The sequence below is a fragment of the Dendrobates tinctorius genome, unplaced genomic scaffold (assembly GCF_039654945.1).
Source record: "Dendrobates tinctorius isolate UK_male_01 unplaced genomic scaffold, ASM3965494v1 ptg000097l, whole genome shotgun sequence".
Lineage (NCBI taxonomy): Eukaryota > Metazoa > Chordata > Amphibia > Anura > Dendrobatidae > Dendrobates > Dendrobates tinctorius.
The window spans coordinates 23601876-23624789 of NW_027361765.1; the positions used below are offsets into that span (position 1 = coordinate 23601876).

The 22914-nt window shown below is 41.8% G+C and overlaps 1 protein-coding gene across 1 annotated transcript in view; it reads right to left on the bottom strand.

Moving 5' to 3' along the window:
* The window catches only part of MINDY2 (MINDY lysine 48 deubiquitinase 2), an 85066-nt gene that overhangs the window by 12414 nt on the left and 49738 nt on the right, over positions 1 to 22914 (bottom strand). The window contains exons 5-7 of the mRNA XM_073586968.1: positions 14928 to 15030; positions 4109 to 4251; positions 1294 to 1467 (exon numbers count right to left, since the gene is read on the bottom strand). Of these exons, the coding sequence (XP_073443069.1) occupies positions 1294 to 1467; positions 4109 to 4251; positions 14928 to 15030 (420 nt within the window). The remainder of the gene's footprint in view (positions 1 to 1293; positions 1468 to 4108; positions 4252 to 14927; positions 15031 to 22914) is intronic.

The window sequence follows — 22914 nt, forward strand, 5'->3', positions numbered from 1 at the left end:
ATTGTAAAGGGAGGGGAATTCTATAGAAAGAGAGTCTACACTTCTCTCTTTTTTTTCACTGTCAATTTTGGCTTTGAAAACTGAATTAAAAATGGCACATGTGACTCAGAGATCTCCAGTTTTCCACAAAAAAACATTTTCCTACCCCATAGCAACTGTTTGGCCAACAGAACCTGCAGATGGTCATTACTGGCCATTTCACAGAAGCGATAAAATCACACCTAAATGCCATCGCTTCTAGTGACTGAGAATACTCAATGAGACCATCGTCAATTCCGCACATTATAGATGCGAACTGCTATACTTTACTAAACTCGGGAGTTTCAGCGCCAGGCTGCAAACATGAAAACAACAAATAATTATAGGGTGCCAAAGACATCAGCAAATGTGGCGGAGCCGATAAATAATGAATTGGAGCCTCCTAAGCGTCGCTGTGACACTAGGCAGTGCGATGACAACAGCACTCAATCACGGCTCACATCAGTAGGATTCCTGCGCTGATGGCAAAAATCAAATAGAATTTTCAACACGTTTCTTGAAATAAAAAGATAATAAAGAGCCCTGTTGTGAATCTGTTAAAACTCTTTGATTAAACAGGAAGCCTTGCCAGAGACTGAACTCCCATAGAGGCCATTATAACCTCGCTTCATGGCGTTAACGCTTTCCCTACATTATCATTCATTTACCAGTAGAGCTTAAATTTCAGTGGAAAGTAGACCAAACATCAATACTTGTATTGCCCATGCAATATCAATTATGAAGAACATGCATCTGCCCAGCTTCAGATGACAATGCTGCTGGTCCAAAGTGTTAATGAGGAGCGCACTGCCACTCAGAAAGCTATAGACTTGGGAAAAACTGCATGGCATCATTGGGAGTGCATATATCAGGCAAGAGGCATATGCCAATGGTCCTGTCAATCACTCAGGAGCGCACAGTCACCCTGCAAGCAGAAGCGGACATGTTGGTGAGTGGTGTGCTCCTAAAGATTGATCATGAGAATAACCCTTTCATGGCCACATATAGAAGGATACCATGCCTATTTTGCATGTAAAACCACTTCCCTTTCGAGAAAGGCCACACCCCTTGCCAGACACGGCGCAGAATACATGTAAAACACATAAGAAATATGGCGCAAGTGAAGAAAGACTATTTGTGTCAGGATTCTGGGGTGTTTTGATGCAGTAAATCTCCCCCATGACCTGCATCTTAGTTACTTATTACACAACAGTCTGGAGACTATGACGATTAATGTGGAGAATTTATGTTCTGTACAGCTAATGACCAACATACCTGATCAATCTGGTCTTGCTGCCCTTGGTACACAGTTTCTGGGTCAGATGGCGGTCGGAGGTGGAAATCAGAGTCACAGAAGTTTCCATCTCCATCCACATTATGTAAACTTTCCCAGACAATGTTTTCTTCCGTGAGAAATCCCTGGTCCGTAACAAGAAGGTATAGCAGTCCCTAAATGACAGCATTAATACAAATCTATGATAAATGAATAAGAAAATAACAATGGTACAGGGGATCTTTCAGTTCGTGTTTTACCGGACAACGATGTGTAGGTTCATTAATAACATTCAATCATAAATAAAAAATTTACTGCAATCTATGCCCAATACGCCTTTCTTTTTTTGCTATTATAATTTTGTAATTCGTTACGTTAAGTATAACAATCAAATAACATAAGAGTATAAGCCAACACGGCGATCCATTGATTCTCCGTGCATACGTCTTCTCCTGCAGGAGGACGTGTGTTAGTCAATGAGGCGGTCCTTCATTATATTGTGCACATGAGTTTTCCTAGAAGCGAAAAATTGTCAGAGAAATAAGAGTTTAAAAGAAAACTGAGTAACCAAGACACACATCGTGAGCGGAGGTAGGGTCCCATTCTTTAGTTCTAAGAACAGAACATGTATTTTCCTTTCCTAAGCCAGAATCGGAGCATTTCATTAAATAAGTATAGGCTTTGTTTGTGAGTATTAAGGCTGAGCTTAGAATGGATGTGGATTGGGCACCTAGGCCCCTATCGCCTGGGAGGCAGAGACAATGTAAAGTCGATAAGAGGTCCAGATTTCCCTGAATTGTGGAGTGTCTTAATTTCCCAACTTGAGAGTTCTTCAAGTCTGTATAGTTGTTCCACTTTCGATTTCCATTGGGTGATAGAAGGTGCAATGCTGGATTTCCACATAGTCGGAATCAGGATTCTGGAGGATGCTAGTAGGTGTGTAAGAAGTTTTTTTGAAATATTGTCAGGCATATTTCTGGAGCCAAGACATCATTCTATTACAAAGGATGATTCAGGGGAAAAGGAGATATCAGGCTGTTTGCTTTTTTCTAATTGTGCCATATTATATCATATGATTATATAAATTCCCATTACTTATATGGTAATTTTCACATTTTACTTTGCACATTAAAATAATGTGCCATTGAGAGTCATTATGTAATCAGATCTATGCTCTTAATATTTGTTTGTATGAGATAAAACACACCTATGAAGATCATAGGGCAATATTTTGTGTACAGAATAAAAGAAGATGTGAGCAATGACAGTGGAGGTTGGGGGTTATACTTCACACATAGAAACGGAAATGCAGAGCCTTTAAAAGAGGCCACTGATCACGGCAGTTCTATCCTTTTTCGAGCATTTACCTTCCATGCTGAGCATTGTGCCGTTTGTGAGATAATTTGATAGAAAGCTCCTAGGAGGCATTTTGGCAGAGTCTTTTCAGCAATAATTCACAGACTCAATTATAGAGTAGAAAAATACCATATAATTCACTATTGGTGGGGTCTACTCAGCAGAAATACGTTCATTTAAGTAGGTCGTTTGCAGCACAAAATGTGTCCTGCAGCATTAAAACAAAACCGTGGAAGTTCACAGTCCATGAACGACGGCAATTCTCTGCCCATGACAATGAGCACACGATATAATAACACCCTACAACTTCTAGATTAAATTAGACATCCTCGCTTTCCAATTAATTCAGGCTCAGAAGCCGTGAAAATTTCACCTCTCTTTATTCAATGAAAAATTAATATTATTTTAATGACAATCAACAGGGATCCTGAAATTTTCTCAGCTCCGGCTTTTTATATGATCGACTAATAATAGAGCAATTAATTTCTCACCAAGGAGAGGGGAGAAAACTAATGGGAAAGTGAGTTTTATAGAGTAAAAGATCACTCCACCAGATAATTGTATTATATCTAAACCCTGCATAGTGAGCAGTCAGACCAGGCCAGGCTCAGCATTGACTCCATTTGGTCTGGTTTGGGCCAAAAGTGTCAATGAAAGATTGCAATATGATCCTCCATTGGTTCTGCCATCATCAATGGTTTTCTTTTTCTAGTGTAGAGCTCCACTTTATGTAGCTAAATCAGTTTGCTGGGCATGATCGATGATCTTCTGTAAAACTGGAGCATTCCGTCCTCAGTTTATGAAGCTTGCATATACAGACAAGCGTAATGGCCATCAAATATGAAGGCATCCACTGACCATGTAATTTCCAAAAGATTGATCAAATGCTCAGCACTTTACATAGGATCTGGTAATGCATTTGTATGACTTTCAAAGGAAACCCACCTTCTGTCCAATAACTAGAGAACCCCCAGACAGAGCAGACCTAAATCCATGGCCAGTGTTGATGGGTTTTTTTGACCACATGCTGCAGCAAAATCGTGGATTAGCACAACTGTTGCGTAGCCTCAACATTTCCTTATGGGGTAGTAGTTTTGGGACAACTGAAACAATTCTGGTTGAAACTTTGGGAAATGTCATGTTACCTGCACCTAGTTCACAATAAGAAACATTGAAGCAGCACGATTTTTACTGAGACTGTTGGGCCACCAAAACCTGCCATGGAGGACTAACTTAAATGTAACGAGATGCTGCTCAGCCCACTTCAAATAATGGCAATTAGTTAAAGGCCTTCAAAGTTGCTGTGACCAAAACTTGTTCAGCCACTAATGTAGAATAGGCTACCAGCTTCCAGACACCACTTGCCCAGACAAAACTACAACTGGTAATGAATGGAAAAACCACTAAGACCAAGTGTAGCAAAAAAAAGCAATTTCTCATTTTATGTTTAAATAAACCCACCTTATATTTGGTCATGGTGCTAAAATGATTGTTCCTGAAGAATACACATAGCTCTCCTTCCTGCAGGGTTGAGGTCAGTTCACTGAGCCCGTGGAACGTCAGCTGTGTGGCTGTGCTATTTAGAAACTGTTCTGCTACCAGGCCTAGAACAAAGCACAATGTGGAAGTCACTTCATAGCAGGCAAGAAGATAATGGACTGTACACACGTCGCAGATGAACATACATGTAGAGATGTGTCACTAATATGTCATATTTATCCCGCCCTCAATCTGACATGGAGGAGGTCAGATATACAGGTGAGGTGTGTTACAGCTGTACTCGCTTCTTGGTTGTCACACGAGAGGAACACATTATATGTGAGCCTTCCAACGGAGCTTTCTATTAGGGGTACTCCCCAATGTTCATCTCCGAAATATGCCAGTGCCATACATTACGCATAGGAACCCATAGTAAAGACGAAAAAAAAAAGCATATCAAATATATCATCCTACGGAGGCCAAAAGGATATGCTCTTGGCTGATGTCTGGTGATTTTTTTTTTTGGGGGGGGTGGATGGGAGGGCGATAATTTTAATGTATTCATAGAATATGCCACGGGCACATATGTGAATGTTAGCCCAAGTGTCCCCCATACATGTTGGATGATTGCTGGCTTAACCCACAAATTTCAGCATTCTGATGTGTATGGGGGGCCTCCCAACTCTCCTCAGGCAGATGTCGGATATTATGAGATTGCAGAATATACGGTACTCAGATTTTACCATGCATTTCAAAAATTGCGACAAAAAAAGTTTAACCGCCATTTTGTACAATCACAGCAGAAACCCAGCATGATCACATTGTGCGAACATATCCTACATACAGTTACCTATGTATTAAATCACGCACAGACTTACACTAGTATATTAGCATCATTCTATTATAGTATAAATCAGGGGTGCACAACCTGTGGCCCAGGGATCCCCATTCTGTGCAGCCCCCAAGTACTAATGTGTACTCATCTCTGGATGCCTCATGCATCAGGAGATTGGGGTCTCGTCACCAGTTTGGGCTTCCAGAAAGGAGTATGTTAATTAGACGGCATTCCATGTCTGACTCGCTCCATTGTAGTTTATGGGAGCTGTGAAACATTAGGCAGTAAGCAAAAAACCCACTATCTGTTGTAGAGAGCCATGTGCTTACACTGCCTCTTCCTCTTTAGGGCCTATTCACACAGTTTAAATGAGTATTTAGATGATAATTTTACTACAAAATCCACATTAGATTCTTCAAATACTCTTTGAATAAGCTTCTTATTAGTTTTACTGGGAAATTTTCAAAGTAACATGAAACTAAAAGTACACTGTGCACCAAAGGAGCAATGCAATATAAATCAAGTGCAGTTTATTTGGATTTATTAGCAGAATCTATTTCTAAGGCTGGTTTCACACTTGCGTTTTTTAGCGCTGCGCCTCGTGCGCATGCGCATTGCTCCCCTATCTTTAACATGGGTGCGCATGGTCTAGTGCATGCACACGTTCGTATACGTTTTTTGTAGTGTGCGCCTAGGTGCACCGGACGCAACCTGTTGAATTTTTGGTCCGTCCGACCTGTCTCAAAAAACCGCATGCGCACGTTAGCGCACGGAATGTGCAAAAAAACAGCATTACAGTCTATGGGAACGCACGCGTGCGCTAGGACATGCGCACGCATGCGTTTAAAATCGTATGCGTTTTTTGAGTTAACATTGTGACAAACTGGTTAAATCGCATGCGCAAAAAAACAGCAAAGGCTGGTTTCACACTTGCGTTTTTTTTCGCGATATTTTAGCGCTAAAAAAAAGCATGCTTTTTTTTCCTATACTTTGCATGGGATGCGCTTATGTGCGCATACACATGCGTTTGTATGAGTTTTTCCGCGCATGCGTTTTTTTGCGGTATGCGCTCGGGCGCACAAAATGCATCCTGTCCAACTTGCCTCAAAAAAACGCATGCGCACGCAATGCGTTTTTTTACAGCAAGACACCCATTATAAGTCTATGGGTGCGCATATGTGTGCATTGGCATGCTTATGTATGCGTTTTTTTGCGCATGCGTTTTTTTTTTTTACCATTAGTTGGACAATGGAATTTAGGGGTTTGGGTTAGAGTTAGGGTTAGTTAAGGGGGTTTAGGGTTAGTATGGTTTGGTTAAGGGTTAGGATGGTTTGGTTAAGGGTTAGGGTTAGGGTCAGGGTTAGGGTCAGGGTTAGTAAAGTCATGGTTTGGGTTAGTGTGAGGGGCCACCTAATGTTGGAAAAAAACGCAAACGCGGTAAAAACGCACTAAAAACGCATACAAACGCATAAAAACGCTGCGTTTTTTTCATGCATGCTCATAAAAATGCTTGAAAAAAACGCAGCATTTGTATGCGTTTGTATGCGTTTTTTCAATGCGTTTTTTTGCGGGAAAAACGCGCTGCAAAAAAAAGCAAGTGTGAAATTAGCCAAACGCATGCAAAACGCATGATGTGTTTTTTGCATGCGTTTGGTATGCGCACAAGGCGCAGCGCCAAAAAACGCTAGTGTGAAACTAGCCTAAATCCTCGTCCAAAAATTCTGTGTGAAGTTACCATGTAGGCTACATTCACACTTAGTATTTATGGAGTTTTTGATGTTGCAGATTTTCTTTACCCTTTCTACACTTATTAGATAAATTAGACTACTTGTGTTTTTTCACTGCGCTTTTTTTTTTCACATCCATTTTTATCGCCTTCTTGGCGCTGCTATTCTAGTCTCTTTTTTGGCATGTTTTTAATAAAGGTGCTTTTTTATACTTTAAAGTTTTGTCAAAGCCAAATACCATATTAATACAGTCACGTGCGGATTAAATGTGTTTTTCACCAATGAATTTTTTGCATTTAATGCAAGTCTATGAGGAAGATCAGCAGACAACACTCATCCCAATTTAACCCTTTCACCCCCTCAAGCCGGTTTTTGCCTTCATGACCAGGCCAAATTTTACAATTATGACCAGTATCTCTTTATGTGATAATAACTCTGGAACGATTCAACGGATCTCACTGATTCTTAGTTTCTTTTTTCATGTCATATTGTACTTCATGATAGTGAGAAAATTTAGTTTAAAAAAAAAAAAAAAATCAGAAATTTGGTGAAAATTTTGAAAACTTGGCAATTTTTAAACTTAACTCTCTAGTTTAAGGTTATAAAAATTATGTCACACAAAATAGTTAAATAATATTTCCCACAACTTTACATCTGCACAATTTTTGGAACATAATTTTTTTTTCGTTAGGAAGTTAGAAGGGTTAAAAATTCCTAATTTTTTCATTTTTTTTTTTTGTTTTTTTTAGGGACCACATCAAATTTGAAGTGAGGGGCCTATATAACAGAAAACCCCAAATTGACACCATTGTAAAAACTGTACTCTTTAAGTTGCTCAAAATCACATTCAACAAATTTATTAACCCTTCAGGTGCCTTATAAGAACTGAAGAAATTTGGAAAGAAAAAAATAAACATGGAACTTTTTTTCACAAAATTTTACTTTAGACCCAAATTTTTTCATTTTCACAAGGGTAACAGGAGAAAACGGACCCCAAAATTTGTACAATTTCTCCTGAGCACGCTGATAACCCATATGTGGGGGAAAACTACTCTTTGGGCGTACAGTAGGGCTCGGAAGGAAAGGAGCACTGTTTTTGAACTTTTTAAATTTCAAAATTGGCTGGAATCGAGAGTTGACGTCACTTCGTGTTTGGAGACCCCTAATGTGCCTAAACACTGGAAACCCACACATATGAACAAGTTTTGGAAACTAAACCTCTCAAGGAACTTATCTTTATTTTTTTTAAACCAAAGATTTTTTATTATATTCAAATGTCGTTATAATTACATTTAGGCAAAGCTTTCAAATCATCTCCATTGCATACAGATAAAATACACGACATTCAATTTCCTCCCCGTCATAAACGAGAAAAGAAAAAAAAAAGGGAAGAAGAAAAACAAACCCAACCTCCTCCCTCCTCCCTCCCCCCCCTTCCCAACTGCAATACAGACTTTCTCAATGTGATTGTCTCCACTGTAACCACATGGCCCAGATTTTTTCAAAGTGTGCCTCTGTATGTCGTCTTCTATAAATTCTCTCTTCCAATCGGATTACGTTATTCACGCGAGTGACAAACTCCCCAATCGTTGGGGGTTCAGCATCGATCCATTTTTGTGCGATAAGCTTACGGGCAATATATAAGAGTTTTGCTATGATGGACTTATAGGCATTCCCCACCGACACCTCCTCCACGTACCCCAACACACACGTTACTGGATCCCTTCCTATATCACATCTGTATATCTTCTCAACAAGCCCTATAACCTCCTCCCAGTATGACGAGAGTCTTGGACAAGACCAGAGCATATGAAGCATTCCCGCAGGTTCATACCCACATCTTGGACACTCCGCATTGTCCCTCAAGCCCATTTTCTTCATAAGTTCTGGGGTCTTATATGTTCTATGTACGATATACAGTTGCGATATCCTACCTGGCTCACTCAAAGAGAGTTTAGGTATATACTCTAAAATAGTCTCCCATGTTTCATCTACTATTTCCCCCACTTCTCTCTCCCATTTAGATTTTACTGTTAGAGGAAACCCAGCCAAGAAAGAGTATAATAAATCTCTATAGATGGTAGAAATAACACCTCTCGTACCCCCGGACGCACACACATAGTCCAACACCACATCCCTCTGTACCGTCATATTCGTTATCTGTTTCTGCGCTTGAAATGCATGCCTGAGACCGAAATATCGAAATTCCCCACTACGTGAGAGTCCAAACTCTTCTTTTAGGACAGAAAAAAGCTTGATCTCGGACCCCTCTAATAATTGCCACATATATTGCAAACCTCTCCTCTCCCAATCGATAAAGTCCTTCAGTTTATATAGTTCCGATAGGTTCACATTATCCCAGATAGGTGTGTATATCGTCAGTTCCTCACCTCCTCTAAGAAGTTTGATATGTTGCCATATTTTGTGTATTAGTCCAAATGTGGGTATGTCCTTCCCAAATCTCCCAAAACTTCCTGCTTCTAGACTCTGTACCAATGTTCTCTTGTTGGTCAGTTGGGCCAAAATTTCCCCCATAACGCTCAAGTTCCCCTCCTCTCGCCAGCCCCTAAAGTGCTGCCCCTGCGTTGCTACAAAGTATATCCATGGATTCGGCGCCGCCAACCCACCCTCTTCCTTCCCCCTTTGCAGTATTTCCAATTTAATTTTTGCTTGTTTTTTCCCCCGGATCAATTCTCTAAAAATGGTATTAATTTTGTAAAATTTTTTCTTTGGGATCCAAACCGGGGCATTATGGAGGACATACATCAACTGAGGCATCATTATCATTTTAATTAGATTCGTCCTCCCCACTATGGATAGTACTAGTTTACACCATGCTGTCATCTTAACTTTGAATTTAACTAGTAGTGGGTCCAAGTTTAGTTCGAGAAATCTAGACACAGGCATAGATACCCATATTCCGAGGTATTTAAACTCCTTAACTACTTTCAAGTGTCCAACTGCCTCCCCCACATCTCGACATCCCAACTCTCTATCAACCCCCATGATACATGACTTGTCCCAATTAATTCTCAGTCCGGAAAAGAATCCAAATTTCCCTATAAGGCCCATGACCTCAGTCAATACTTCTCCGCCGTCTTTTAAGAACAGGAGTATATCATCCGCGTATAGGGCGATCTTTTCCTCCAATTCCCCATATCTAAAGCCTTGTATTTCTTTGGAGTTACGAATTTTAATCGCTAACGGTTCCATCGCCACAGCAAACAATAACGGTGACAACGGACATCCCTGACGAGTTCCTCTGAACAACCCAAATGCCTCCGAGGTCTCCCCATTAATCCTAATATATCCTTTCGGGTCTACATACAGTAACTTAACCCAGGAGATAAATCTGTGCCCAAATCCCATACATTTCAATACTGCCCATAAATAATTCCACTCTACCCTGTCAAATGCTTTCCGTGCGTCCAGTGAGGCCACCACCCTTTCCCCCCTATTATCTGCTGGGATTTGAATATTTAAAAACAGTCTTCGCAAGTTAATGGCGGTAGATCTATTTTGTAAGAACCCTGATTGGTCTGGATGTATCAATTTTGGGACAACTCTAGACATTCTTATCGCCAACATTTTGGCTAGTACTTTAACATCTGATGTCAATAACGAGATTGGTCTATAGGATTCTACGGATGAGGCATCTTTCCCTTCCTTAGGAATCACCGCGATTACAGCTTCCCTCATAGATCTTGGCAATACCCCCTTCTCTGCTGCCACCTCAAATACATGCTTAAGTTTAGGCGCTACAATTTCTATTAATTCTTTGTACACTTCTCCCGGGATCCCGTCAGATCCAGGTGACCTGTCATTTGTTAATGATAGGATAGCCTTCTCTACCTCTTCCACAGTAAATAATTCTTCCAAATTTTGTTTATCGATATCATCTAGCTTAGGTAACTCTATCTCTTGTAAGTATCTATCCATCTCTAGATCCGAGGCCCTCAATTCCGAAGTATACAATTCTACATAGTATTCCTTAAAACATTCCAATATCCCGGCGGTGTCCTTGTGAACTACCCCATCTTTAGTGACAATTTTATATATTTGTGAGGGTTTTTTCTGCGCTGCAGTAATCACTGATAATAAGTGTCCCACCTTTTCCCCCTCTTCATAGAACAATGCTTTTCGGAATGCCCTTTTCTTATCTATCCCTTGTAGATATAACTTATTTACTTCCTCTTGTGCTTCTTTTAATGCGTTTTGGGTGTTGGCACTGGGTCTAACAATCATTTCTTCCTCTGCCCTGCTGAGCCTATCTGCTGCCTCTTGGTTTACCTGCCTCGTTCGTGTCTTCTGCCTCGAGATATCTCGTATGAATAGTCCCCGCAAGTAAGCTTTCATGGCGTCCCATACTATGAATGGATCCGCAGTGCCTTCGTTTAACTGAAAGAACTCAACAATATCATTTTTAATAGTTCCCATGTTTAAACATTTGAGCCATTCCGGATGAATTGTACCCCCTACTCTCCTCCCTTTCCCCATTCCCAATCTCAGACTAACCACAACTGCCCTGTGATCGGAGATAAGTCTCTGTAAGTATTCCACCGTCCCAACCATTCTGTCCATGCCCCTGTTACCTAGTGCTAAATCTATGCGTGATAAAGTGTGATACGAAGTCGAATAACACGAAAAGCATTTCTTCCCCTCATTACGTACTCTCCATAGGTCTATCATATCCATTTCGCTAACATATGCCCCAAATGGAGTCATCCTGTCTTTCCTAGGGCAAGTACCCCCGTTTCCCGCCCGATCCCAGTACTCATTCATAACATTATTAACGTCTCCTAATATTAGCATTGGACAATCCCCTCTCCCCCCAATCCACTCAAAAATCTCCTGCAGTTTCTTTTTCGAATATGGGGGTGGGATATAGAGGGCCACCACAATTATGCATATTCCCGAAATTCGACAATGCAGAGAAACAAACTGTCCGTCCTTATCTATGTAAGAATCAATTTCTTCATAATGAGTATGAGAGTGTATCAGTACAGATACTCCCCTTGCGTAAGCCGAATACATAGAGTGATAGGCCCGAGTGACCCATTTTTTCTCCAACCAATTTTCCTTTCCTTTAATCAAGTGAGTTTCCAACAGACATGCGATAGCTGGGTTATGCTTTCTAATTTCTGCCATAACTGCCGCTCTTTTATTTGGATCTGATACTCCCCGTACGTTCCAACTTAGAATTTTTGCATCACCACTCATTATGTCCTAAAAATATAAAATATAACCGGTCTCCTGTGGTCACTATATTATATTGCAGTATGTGAACTCCCCCATAACAAAACCCCCCCTGTCCCCCTCCACTCCCCCCCCCTCCCCTTCATCCCAATCTAGCTGATTCTCTCTTTCCAACGAGAGAGGGTACAGCCAGCACCCAATCATTTCAAACCCATATAAAGCCACTGAGTCTCCTTCGTTTGGCGTCCATCACTCCCTCCATCAAAAACAAAAATACACATCAATACTCATCAGGCCGCATAACATTTTCTAACAAGGATAGTGCAATAATCATCAAAAAACACCCGGGGATCAACACCCCTAAAAATATTTCTGAAAAACCAGGTGCCTCGTGGCACAACATCAAAAAGAAAAAAGGATATATGTCCGAGAGTCACTACATCATCCTTCTCCGTCTCTCTCTGCTCCCAGCTTAGAACGATTGTTCTCCATCCATTTGACGGCTTCTTCTGGGGTCGGGAAGAACTGAACAGACCCCAACGCTGCTACTCTCAGTTTAGCAGGATACATCATAGAATACTTCACTCCCAGCGCTCTCATTCCTCTCTTGACCTCGCCAAATTTCATCCGCATTTTCTGGACCTCTGCTGAATAGTCCGGATATATTTCAATACGGTTTCCATTAAACGTGAGGTCCTGCAGCTTCCTGGCTTCCCGGAGGATAGTCTCTCTGTCTCTGCAATTCAATATCCTGGCCAGCAAAGTACGGGGAGCACTACCCGGCGGGAGGGGTCGTAGGGGGACACGGTGTGCTCTCTCCACCGCGAATACCCTGGAAAGCATGTCTCTGTCGATCTTGGATAGGATCCATTGCTCAATAAAGTCGGTGGGGTCGTTGCCCTCTGCTTTTTCCGGAAAGCCCACAAATCTGAGATTGTTCCTTCTTGATCTATTTTCCAAATCGTCCTGCTTTAAGTGCACTTCTGATATCTTTTGGGCATGCTGGGTCTGAGTTTTCTGCATTTTGTTTACAGAGTCCTCAGTGGTGCTAACCCTCTCTTCCACAGCACCCATCCTGGTATCTGTTTTGTTCAGTGCCTCCTTAATGCCAGTGATTTCTTCTTTAATCTTATCAACCCGGCTATTCAGCCTAGTCAGTGTCTTTTTGCAGAACGACACCACCATAAAGACATCTCTCAAGGTTGGCTCTCTCTCTCAGACACACACTCAGGGGCAGCGACTTCCCCTCCCCCTCTTCTCCTGCTATCAGCATCTCCTGCGGCTTCATCGCTCACCCCCTCTCCCTCCAGCACTATACCTTCTTCGGTGTCCCCCTCCTCCTCTCTTGCAAAGCGCTGCAGCTTCTGAACTATCTGTGACCTTTTACCAAAGCTCTCAGATTGTCTCCGCGCCTCCTCCACTTTCCCGGCGCCATCTTGTGCAGTCACGCTGCCATCCTCCCCGATATCTTTCTGCCTCCTCCTCCCCATCTCAGCGCTCCTCTGCACTCTCGGCGTCTCCTCCCGACTCTTAGGCACTCACTGTGCCAATAGATGTGCCCAGGTCAGTGTTAGAACGGCCTGATTAAGGATATTTCATAAAGCTGATGGCGGAGCTCCTCTGCCTAGCGTCCACTCACATCCGTGCTAGGCCACGCCCCCCTCAAGGAACTTATCTAGATGTGTGGTGAACACCTTGAACCCCCAAGGTACTTCACAGAAATGTTGAGCTGTGAAAATAAAAAGTCAATTTTTTCCCCACAAAAATTTTATTTTAGTCTCAATTGTTTTTTTTTTAATTTTCACATGGGTAACCGGATACCTCATACAAGGATACACAGATACTCCAGATGTGCATGGGCATTGCTATGCTTTATAACTGGCTGTGCTGTACTGACATACTGTAAGTTACTGTAAATCACGTGCAGTGCATGATCTAACTAACTAACTTGCTAGCCCTGATGACCCCCATGTCATCATGACAACATCAGGTCACCATGGCAAGGATCAGCCTCTCACAATGACGTCGCCGGGCGCTGATTGGAGGAGAGAGGGAGTCCACCCTCCTCCTCTCTCTGCCTTCTAAATGGTGCAATCAATATCAATTGCAGTATTTAGGGGGTTAAACTGTCGGGTGTCAGCTGTCATTTCAGCTGAACATCTGGAGGCGATTGCGGGTGCACAGTTCGTGTGAGCGCAAAATTGCTAGGATATATTCATACTACCAAGGTCGGAAAGTGATTCCCAACCTGGACGTATGAATACGTTTAAGGTAGTGAAGGGGTTAAAGAAAAATTGACATATTGCAGATTTGCAATACATTGTATGTCAGTTTACATCACATAAAAAAGAAATACAGTGGGTATGAGATTTCAATAAAACCCATCCACTTTGATGGAACTGTAAGACGCTGTGTTTTTGATGCAGCAATTGTTGCAGTGTTGATTGGTAGCGGTAAGTGTCCTTTAAGTAGGATTTGTACCGCTCAGACATTTAGGTTATATACTTTCTATATAAAATAAATGTCACAGAAGGTAATACCCCTTTCATTTTTAGTGCAGCCCCTGGATTAGTTCAGTATGACAATGGGGCCCTTGCACCAAAAAAGGTTGTGCACACCTGGTATAAATGAGTCGCTAGCCTATAAGTCAAAGTTAAAACAAAATAGTCCTAATTTTATCATCATTTCACCTTAGGTCCAAAATGTTATGTAAATTAATTTCCCAAAGTGTCTTTAGTGCAGTTATAGCTTTGCTTTGCTCTCTAAATCACCTGCACAGACGCACAGCCGTCGGAGCTCCTATAGAAATATATGGAGAAAGCTGCACATGTGCAGCCACTTTTCCATTCGCGACAATGCCCCTTTCTCCAGATAGATGTAGGACTCAGCTGATTTGCTATGTTGTGTTGTGGCCGTGGAGGTGTACCATAGGTTTGTTACTTCTGGATGTTCTTTTCTTACCATAAAATTAAAAGAACGGATGAAAGTCAAGTTCCTCACTGATAAGCAATCTAGCCATAATAAGCCAAAATCACTCACCCACCTTCACTAACTAGCTCACTGATCTCCGATTGCTTGCATGAAATAACCTTCTCCACCAGCTGGTTGTAGCTGCAGTTACCCACGGCTGTCACAATCTCGGCAAACTAGGAGATCAAACATAACGGGAAATGATTATGAGACAATTGGTGAAATTACAAAGAATACAGCTGTGATGTGATTTACGTTCACATTTAAACTTCAAAAGGAAACAACACAAAGGCTGCAAAAAAGAAAAAAAAGACAGTAAAAAATATGCCGCATTTATACACAAACAAAAATAAATGTAATGAGTTTAAGATACAAGAGGCCACTTCTATCAGACTATACACAAATACTTTGGTGAATACAAGGCAGAATGATAAGAAAAAAAGTGACCAGACACAGTAGGGAAAATATGCAATACTTTTGATGATCAGAATGATATCACAATCTAAACCATGTCTCCCGAGGATGGACACTGTACCATCATCATCAGTGCTTTTCCATCCCACACCAATAGTGCATCTGCAGTGCCCTCTTTGGACATGAAGAGATGTTTTTTTAAGACTAATCTTAAAAAGTGAAAAGGAGTGTCAAGAGAATGGGGGCCATTAGGTATAGTGATTATACATTACGAATGTATAGTCACATCTGCTTTGGGGGTGGAAAATGAGTAAAAAGGAAGACATCTATTTATATAATTGCCTTGTAATGTTTTCATTTCCTGTACTGTTCAGATGTCACCGTATCCCAGAATTCCAAGCGGAGGAAGCTCACCGACCGCTGTATTGGGACACCCAAGTGATGGGTGTCTCAATATGGAAACTGCTGCTGGTACCAACCTATTGTGCGGTATCATCAGCGGAACAACATCTCACCACACACATTCACAGCCTCTTGCGCGGTACCACCAGCGGAAAACCGTCGCACTGCGCCTGCGCACATTCCGCGCAGGCGCAGTAAATCATTCGGCTGATCCCGGCAGCAGATGCGCGACGGGTCTACAGGAAGAGGAAGTTGGTCACATTAAAGGGGTTTTCCCACAAACGAAAGCTCATTTTAAAATTGTCTTTGTCTGACCGCGTACGGAAAGTATGGAGCATATCACATCTCCTGGGCAGGGGAGGAAGCAAAAGACAATACTGACATTACAGCAAGGGTTCAGAGGATTCATTTTGTGAGGTAAAATATTTCGCTGACTGTTTTTAAACAATATTTTACCTCACTAAATGTATCCTCTGCGATCTCCTGCTGTAATGTCAGTATTGTCTTTTGCTTCCACCCCTACCCAGGAGCTGTGGTATGTTCTGTACATGATCAGACACAGGGGTAAGAGAGACAGAGCACAGGGAGAGACAGCTCATACGGGACAGCACATGAGGGGAGAACACAGCACAGGAAGAGACAGCAGACAAGGGGGACAGCACATGGGGTAGACAGGTCAAAGAAGAGAGCACAGATGGGAGAAGTCAGGACATGGGGAAAGAGAGAGTGGATAGGTGGGTGAGCACACATGGGGGGGGAGATTTTCAACACTGCAAAGCCTGCCCCCATCGTGACATTATCGCCCTCTCGATGCAATAGCATTGGGCCTCCATCTAGTATCAGAATCATTCTTGACATTTCGTCTGCTTCAGTAAATGCTTTTATTCCCTAAGATATAATTCTGGAACATCTTTTCTAAGACTCACATGACACAACAAAGCCGAATGAGAGTCTTGCATGTGGCTGTACTAGGGGAGTCCTGGGGCAGTGGCCGCCGCCATTATTTACAGAAAGCACTTACCATTAGGCACCGAACATAGCAATCAGCGCATGTCTGATGGACGTCACCACAACACAGGCCATCCACAGTGTCATGGAAGTCGCACTGCGCAAGCATGCACGGCGTCCAACTAGGATGCGAGTTTTGCACACGTGGGCACGGCAACTTAGAGAACGCCGTGAATAGTCTGTGATGCAGTGACATCCATCAGACATGTGTCAATTACCACGTTCTCTACCTATTTAGCTTGGGATATTTATACCCACCTAATTTAATCTAACTGATTATGATTTTCAAACTACAAGGACAATTACTTGTGACCAAACTGCTCTTTTTTAGTGTTTATGAAAAAAAGAAAAGGGATTCCTGCTCCTTAATCTAATCTTTTGTCCTTATTTTATTCATTTTATTCCACAGTTCCCAAGAGTAATCTGCTGGGGTTTTTTTTTTTTTTTTAAATCTGCCATATGGATCTAGAGATATACAGTGGGGCAAAAAAGTATTTAGTCAGTCAGCAATAGTGCAAGTTCCACCACTTAAAAAGATGAGAGGCGTCTGTAATTTACATCATAGGTACACCTCAACTATGGGAGACAAACTGAGAAAAAAAAATCTAGAAAATCACATTGTCTGTTTTTTTTTCATTTTATTTGCATATTATGGTGGAAAATAAGTATTTGGTCAGAAACAAGCAATCAAGATTTCTGGCTCTCACAGACCTGTAACTTCTTCTTTAAGAGTCTCCTCTTTCCTCCACTCATTACCTGTAGTAATGGCACCTGTTTAAACTTGTTATCAGTATAAAAAGACACCTGTGCACACCCTCAAACAGTCTGACTCCAAACTCCACTATGGTGAAGACCAAAGAGCTGTCAAAGGACACCAGAAACAAAATTGTAGCCCTGCACCAGGCTGGGAAGACTGAATCTGCAATAGCCAACCAGCTTGGAGTGAAGAAATCAACTGTGGGAGCAATAATTAGAAAATGGAAGACATACAAGATTACTGATAATCTCCCTCGATCTGGTGCTCCACGCAAAATCCCACCCCGTGGGGTCAGAATGATCACAAGAACGGTGAGCAAAAATCCCAGAACCACGCGGGGGGACCTAGTGAATGAACTGCAGAGAGCTGGGACCAATGTAACAAGGCCTACAATAAGTAACACACTACGCCACCATGGACTCAGATCCTGCAGTGCCAGACGTGTCCCACTGCTTAAGCCTGTACATGTCCGGGCCCGTCTGAAGTTTGCTAGAGAGCATTTGGATGATCCAGAGGAGTTTTGGGAGAATGTCCTATGGTCTGATGAAACCAAACTGGAACTGTTTGGTAGAAACACAACTTGTCGTGTTTGGAAGAAAAAGAATACTGAGTTGCATCCATTAAACACCATACCTACTGTAAAGCATGGTGGTGGAAACATCATGCTTTGGGGCTGTTTCTCTGCAAAGGGGCCAGGACGACTGATCCGGGTACATGAAAGAATGAATGGGGCCATGTATCGTGAGATTTTGAGTGCAAACCTCCTTCCATCAGCAAGGGCATTGAAGATGAAACGTGGCTGAGTCTTTCAACATGACAATGATCCAAAGCACACCGCCAGGGCAACGAAGGAGTGGCTTCGTAAGAAGCATTTCAAGGTCCTGGAGTGGCCTAGCCAGTCTCCAGATCTCAACCCTATAGAAAACCTTTGGAGGGAGTTGAAAGTCCGTGTTGCCAAGCGAAAAGCCAAAAACATCACTGCTCTAGAGGAGATCTGCATGGAGGAATGGGCCAACATACCAACAACAGTGTGTGGCAACCTTGTGAAGACTTACAGAAAACGTTTGACCTCTGTCATTGCCAACAAAGGATATATCACAAAGTATTGAGATGAAATTTTGTTTCTGACCAAATACTTATTTTCCACCATAATATGCAAATAAAATGAAAAAAAAACAGACAATGTGATTTTCTGGATTTTTTTTTCTCAGTTTGTCTCCCATAGTTGAGGTCTACCTATGATGTAAATTACAGACGCCTCTCATCTTTTTAAGTGGTGGAACTTGCACTATTGCTGACTGACTAAATACTTTTTTGCCCCACTGTATGCCTTTTTTTAGTGCAGATTTGTCTTGTAACAAAGGGAGGTGGCTCGCAGCATTCTCTGGAGGCAGATCTTCAGGCTGCTCTGCATTCTCACCCTATGTGTGCTTTCCCCTTGGGTAAGGACCATAAAAATTAAAAAGGCCATATGGTGGAGTTACAGAAAAGAAAGCAAAATACTCAGGAGAGCAAAAACTGGCCCTCTTTAAGCTAGTTGTATTACTGTTATGAGAAATACTAGTTTTCATAATCAAGCCCCATTGTTCGCGGTTCCTTACTATATAATTTTAGATCCAATGAAATACTCACATTCTCGAAATACAATAAATCACTGCAGGGATTTGTAATTATTGGTATTAATTGTACTTTAGTCTTCCATATTGAAAAGCACCTAGCATGAATATCCTTTTGTTAAAGTTATACAATTTGTTCAGTTATTCTTATGAGCCCCAATTACTGAAGTTTTCACAGACTGTCTCTCCAAAGATTCTGTAGAGGAACTAAAATTCCACGTTACTATGTAATTTACGTAGCCCCAGTGGAGACTGGCACAATGAATTCAGGTGCTGCCATGATCTTTCACACAAGACAGCCACATCTTTCCTAATAAGCAGAAGAAAATGAAGTAGTCTTGAGAGATTACCAGCTGGAAGTATTAAAAATCAATTCCATTTATATTTCTAGAGTTGAAATTTATCATTTTGTGCGCTCTGCCTGAATGGAAAACTTACTAACTGGAAGAATATTTATAGTTTTCTATAAGTTCACTTAATAGCGTTTATCAGTTCCTGGGACCTGGCAGGTTCTCAGATTTACTTTCTACATAGAAAACCTACCAGTACTGGGATGCGGCCTGGACATGGCACCAAGAGGAAACACATACAGAGAGCTCTCTCTTCGGACCGTGTTCCTGGGGGGAATTATAAGCAATTTACAGTCTTCAACATGCCGTTCATTATGGGAAAGAAATACAAGAGATCAGAGGCTAATCTGAGGTCCTACACCTTTTTCAGCACGCCTGTTATCCAGCATTTCTTATCGGAGGACTCCTCATCGGCGGCATTACTGGCTCACCTCAGCGTGGAACAAGAAGCAGTCTTAACAGCAGTCTTAACCTTCATGTTGCCAGACAGCTCAAGCCTCTAAATCCTGCACCAACTTTTCCCCACTACTAAGACAATCCCTTCTTGATAAAAATGTTTGATCCCATAAAATAATAAAGCCAATACTCCCCTCCCGTGGCGGCGCCGTTCCCGTGGCTAAATGGCACTTCCTAAAAGAAAGCTATTGAAACCACTACTTGATGCCCTCCAGGAAAATGGCCTAATGTACTCCTGGGGGTACCCATTCCAGCTGCAAGTCCAGAAAAATGAAACATTGCGTACTGTATTTTTTTGACTATAAACCGCACTTTTTACCTCCAAAGCGTTGGAGGAAAGTGTGGGTGGGGTGCGTGTTATAGTCCGGATGTACCTTATGTGGATGAGGGGGGTGGAGCAGCAGCGGAAAAGCAATCACAGGAGGCAAAAGCCAGCTGCTGCAGTTAATTTGTGTGCCCGTTGTTAAAGAAAATAAATATTCAATGCTCCTCACGCCCACAGTCACATAGTCCCTCCCACCTCTATGTACAGCAGACAGCACCGAGAGGTGGGATAAACTATGGGAGTGGAGAGCAGTTAATATTAATTTTCTTTAACAGTGGGCACACGTGATCATCCATCCCCTGCAGGAAGCAGGCGGTGTGGCTTACAGTGTGTCGGGCTTATGGTGCGATGAGTCTTATAATCCAAAATATATGGTACGTTGAAAGATCCAAGTGACAAAAGACCATTCTGTGATGCCCTGGACATTCCTGAACTTGACAACCTTTGAAAATGTGCAGAACAGTAATTATTTGGTTCATGTAAGAGCTTATATTAATACCTCATCAAGATGGTTATACGATATATTCTAATGTTTAATGATAACTTAACATTAACAATCGTCAACTTTTTTATTACTATTATTGAATTCTGATTTCATATCAATGTTGATAAAAGCCAATAAAAATATTTAAAGTTAAAAAAAAAATACCAGTACCGAATTAAAGGATCTGTACTACATCAATTATTATCAAAGTACAGTTGTGGCCAAAAGTATTGACACCCCTGCAATTTTGTCAGATACTACTCAGTTTCTTCCTGAAAATGATTGCAATCACAAATTCTTTGGTATTATTATCTTCATTTAATTTGTCTTAAATGAAAAAACACAAAAGAGAATGAAGCAAAAAGCAAAACATTGATCATTTCACACAAAACTCCAAAAATGGGCGAGACAAAAGTATTGGCACCCTCAGCCTAATACTTAGTTGCACAACCTTTAGCCAAAATAACTGCGACCAACCGCTTCCGGTAATCATCAATGAGTTTCTTACAATGCTCTGCTGGAATTTTAGTCCATTCTTCTTTGGCAAACTGCTCCAGGTACCTGATATTAGAAGGGTGCCTTCTCCAAACTGCCATTTTTAGATCTCTCCACAGGTGTTCTATGGGATTCAGGTCAGGTCTCATTGCTGGCCACCTTAGAAGTCTCCAGTGCTTTCTCTCAAACCATTTTCTAGTGCTTTTTGAAGTGTGTTTTGGGTCATTGTCCTGCTGGAAGACCCATGACCTCTGAGGGAGACCCAGCTTTCTCACACTGGGTCCTTCATTATGCTGCAAAATTTGTTGGTAGTCTTCAGACTTCATAATGCCATGCACACGGTCAAGCAGTCCAGTGGCAGAGGCAGCAAAGCAACCACAAAACATCAGGGAACCTCCGCCATGTTTGACTGTAGGGACCGTGTTTTTTTTCTTTGAATGCCTCTTTTTTTCTCCTGTAAACTCTATGTTGATGCCTTTGCCCAAAAAGCTCTACTTTTGTCTCATCTGACCAGAGAACATTCTTCCAAAACGTTTTAGGCTTTTTCAGGTAAGTTTTGGCAAACTCCAGCCTGGCTTTTTTATGTCTCGGGGTAAGAAGTGGGGTCTTCCTGGGTCTCCTACCATACAGTCCCTTTTCATTCAGACGCCAACAGATAGTACAGGTTGACACTGTTGTACCCTCGGTCTGCAGTGCAGCTTGAACTTGTTTGGATGTTAGTCGAGGTTCTTTATCCAACATCCGCTGAAATCTCATCAGTTTTTCTTTTCTGTCCACATCTAGGGAGGTTAGCCACAGTGCCATGGGCTTTAAACTTCTTGATGACACTGCGCACGGTAGACACAGGAGCATTCAGTTCTTTAGAGATGGGCTTGTAGCCTTGAGATTGCTCATGCTTCCTCACAATTTGGTTTCTCAAGTCCTCAGACAGTTCTTTGGTCTTCTTTCTTTTCTCCATGCTCAATGTGGTACACACAAGGATACAGGACAGAGATTGAGTCAACTTTAATCCATGTCAACTGGCTGCAAGTGTGATTTAGTTATTGCCAACACCTGTTAGGTGCCACAGGTAAGTTACAGGTGCTGTTAATTACACAAATTAGAGAAGCATCACATGATTTTTCGAACAGTGCCAATACTTTTGTCCACCCTCTTTTTTATGTTTGGTGTGGAATTATATCCAATTTGGCTTTAGGACAATTCTTTTTGTGTTTTTTCATTTAAGACAAATTAAATGAAGATAATAATACCAAAGAATTTGTGTTTGCATTCATTTTCAGGAAGAAACTGAGTATTATCTGACAGAATTGCAGGGGTGTCAATACTTTTGGCCACAACTGTATATGCCAGACTGAGGAGTTAACTCCTAAGACACCAGCCACCTTTTCCCAGCCCATTCATTTCTATAGTGCAATCAGCTGCTCACCTGCCTTTGACAAGATACAATTGACAAGAGATTTCAACGCAAGATTGTGCGGATGTTGGATAAAGAACCTCAACTAACATCCAAACAAGTTCAAGCTGCCCTGCAGTCCGAGGGTACAACAGTGTCAACCCGTACTATCCGTCGGCATCTGAATGAAAAGGGACTGTATGGTAGGAGACCCAGGAAGACCCCACTTCTTACCCCGAGACATAAAAAAGCCAGGCTGGAGTTTGCCAAAACTTACCTGAAAAAGCCTAAAACGTTTTGGAAGAATGTTCTCTGGTCAGATGAGACAAAAGTAGAGCTTTTTGGGCAAAGGCATCAACA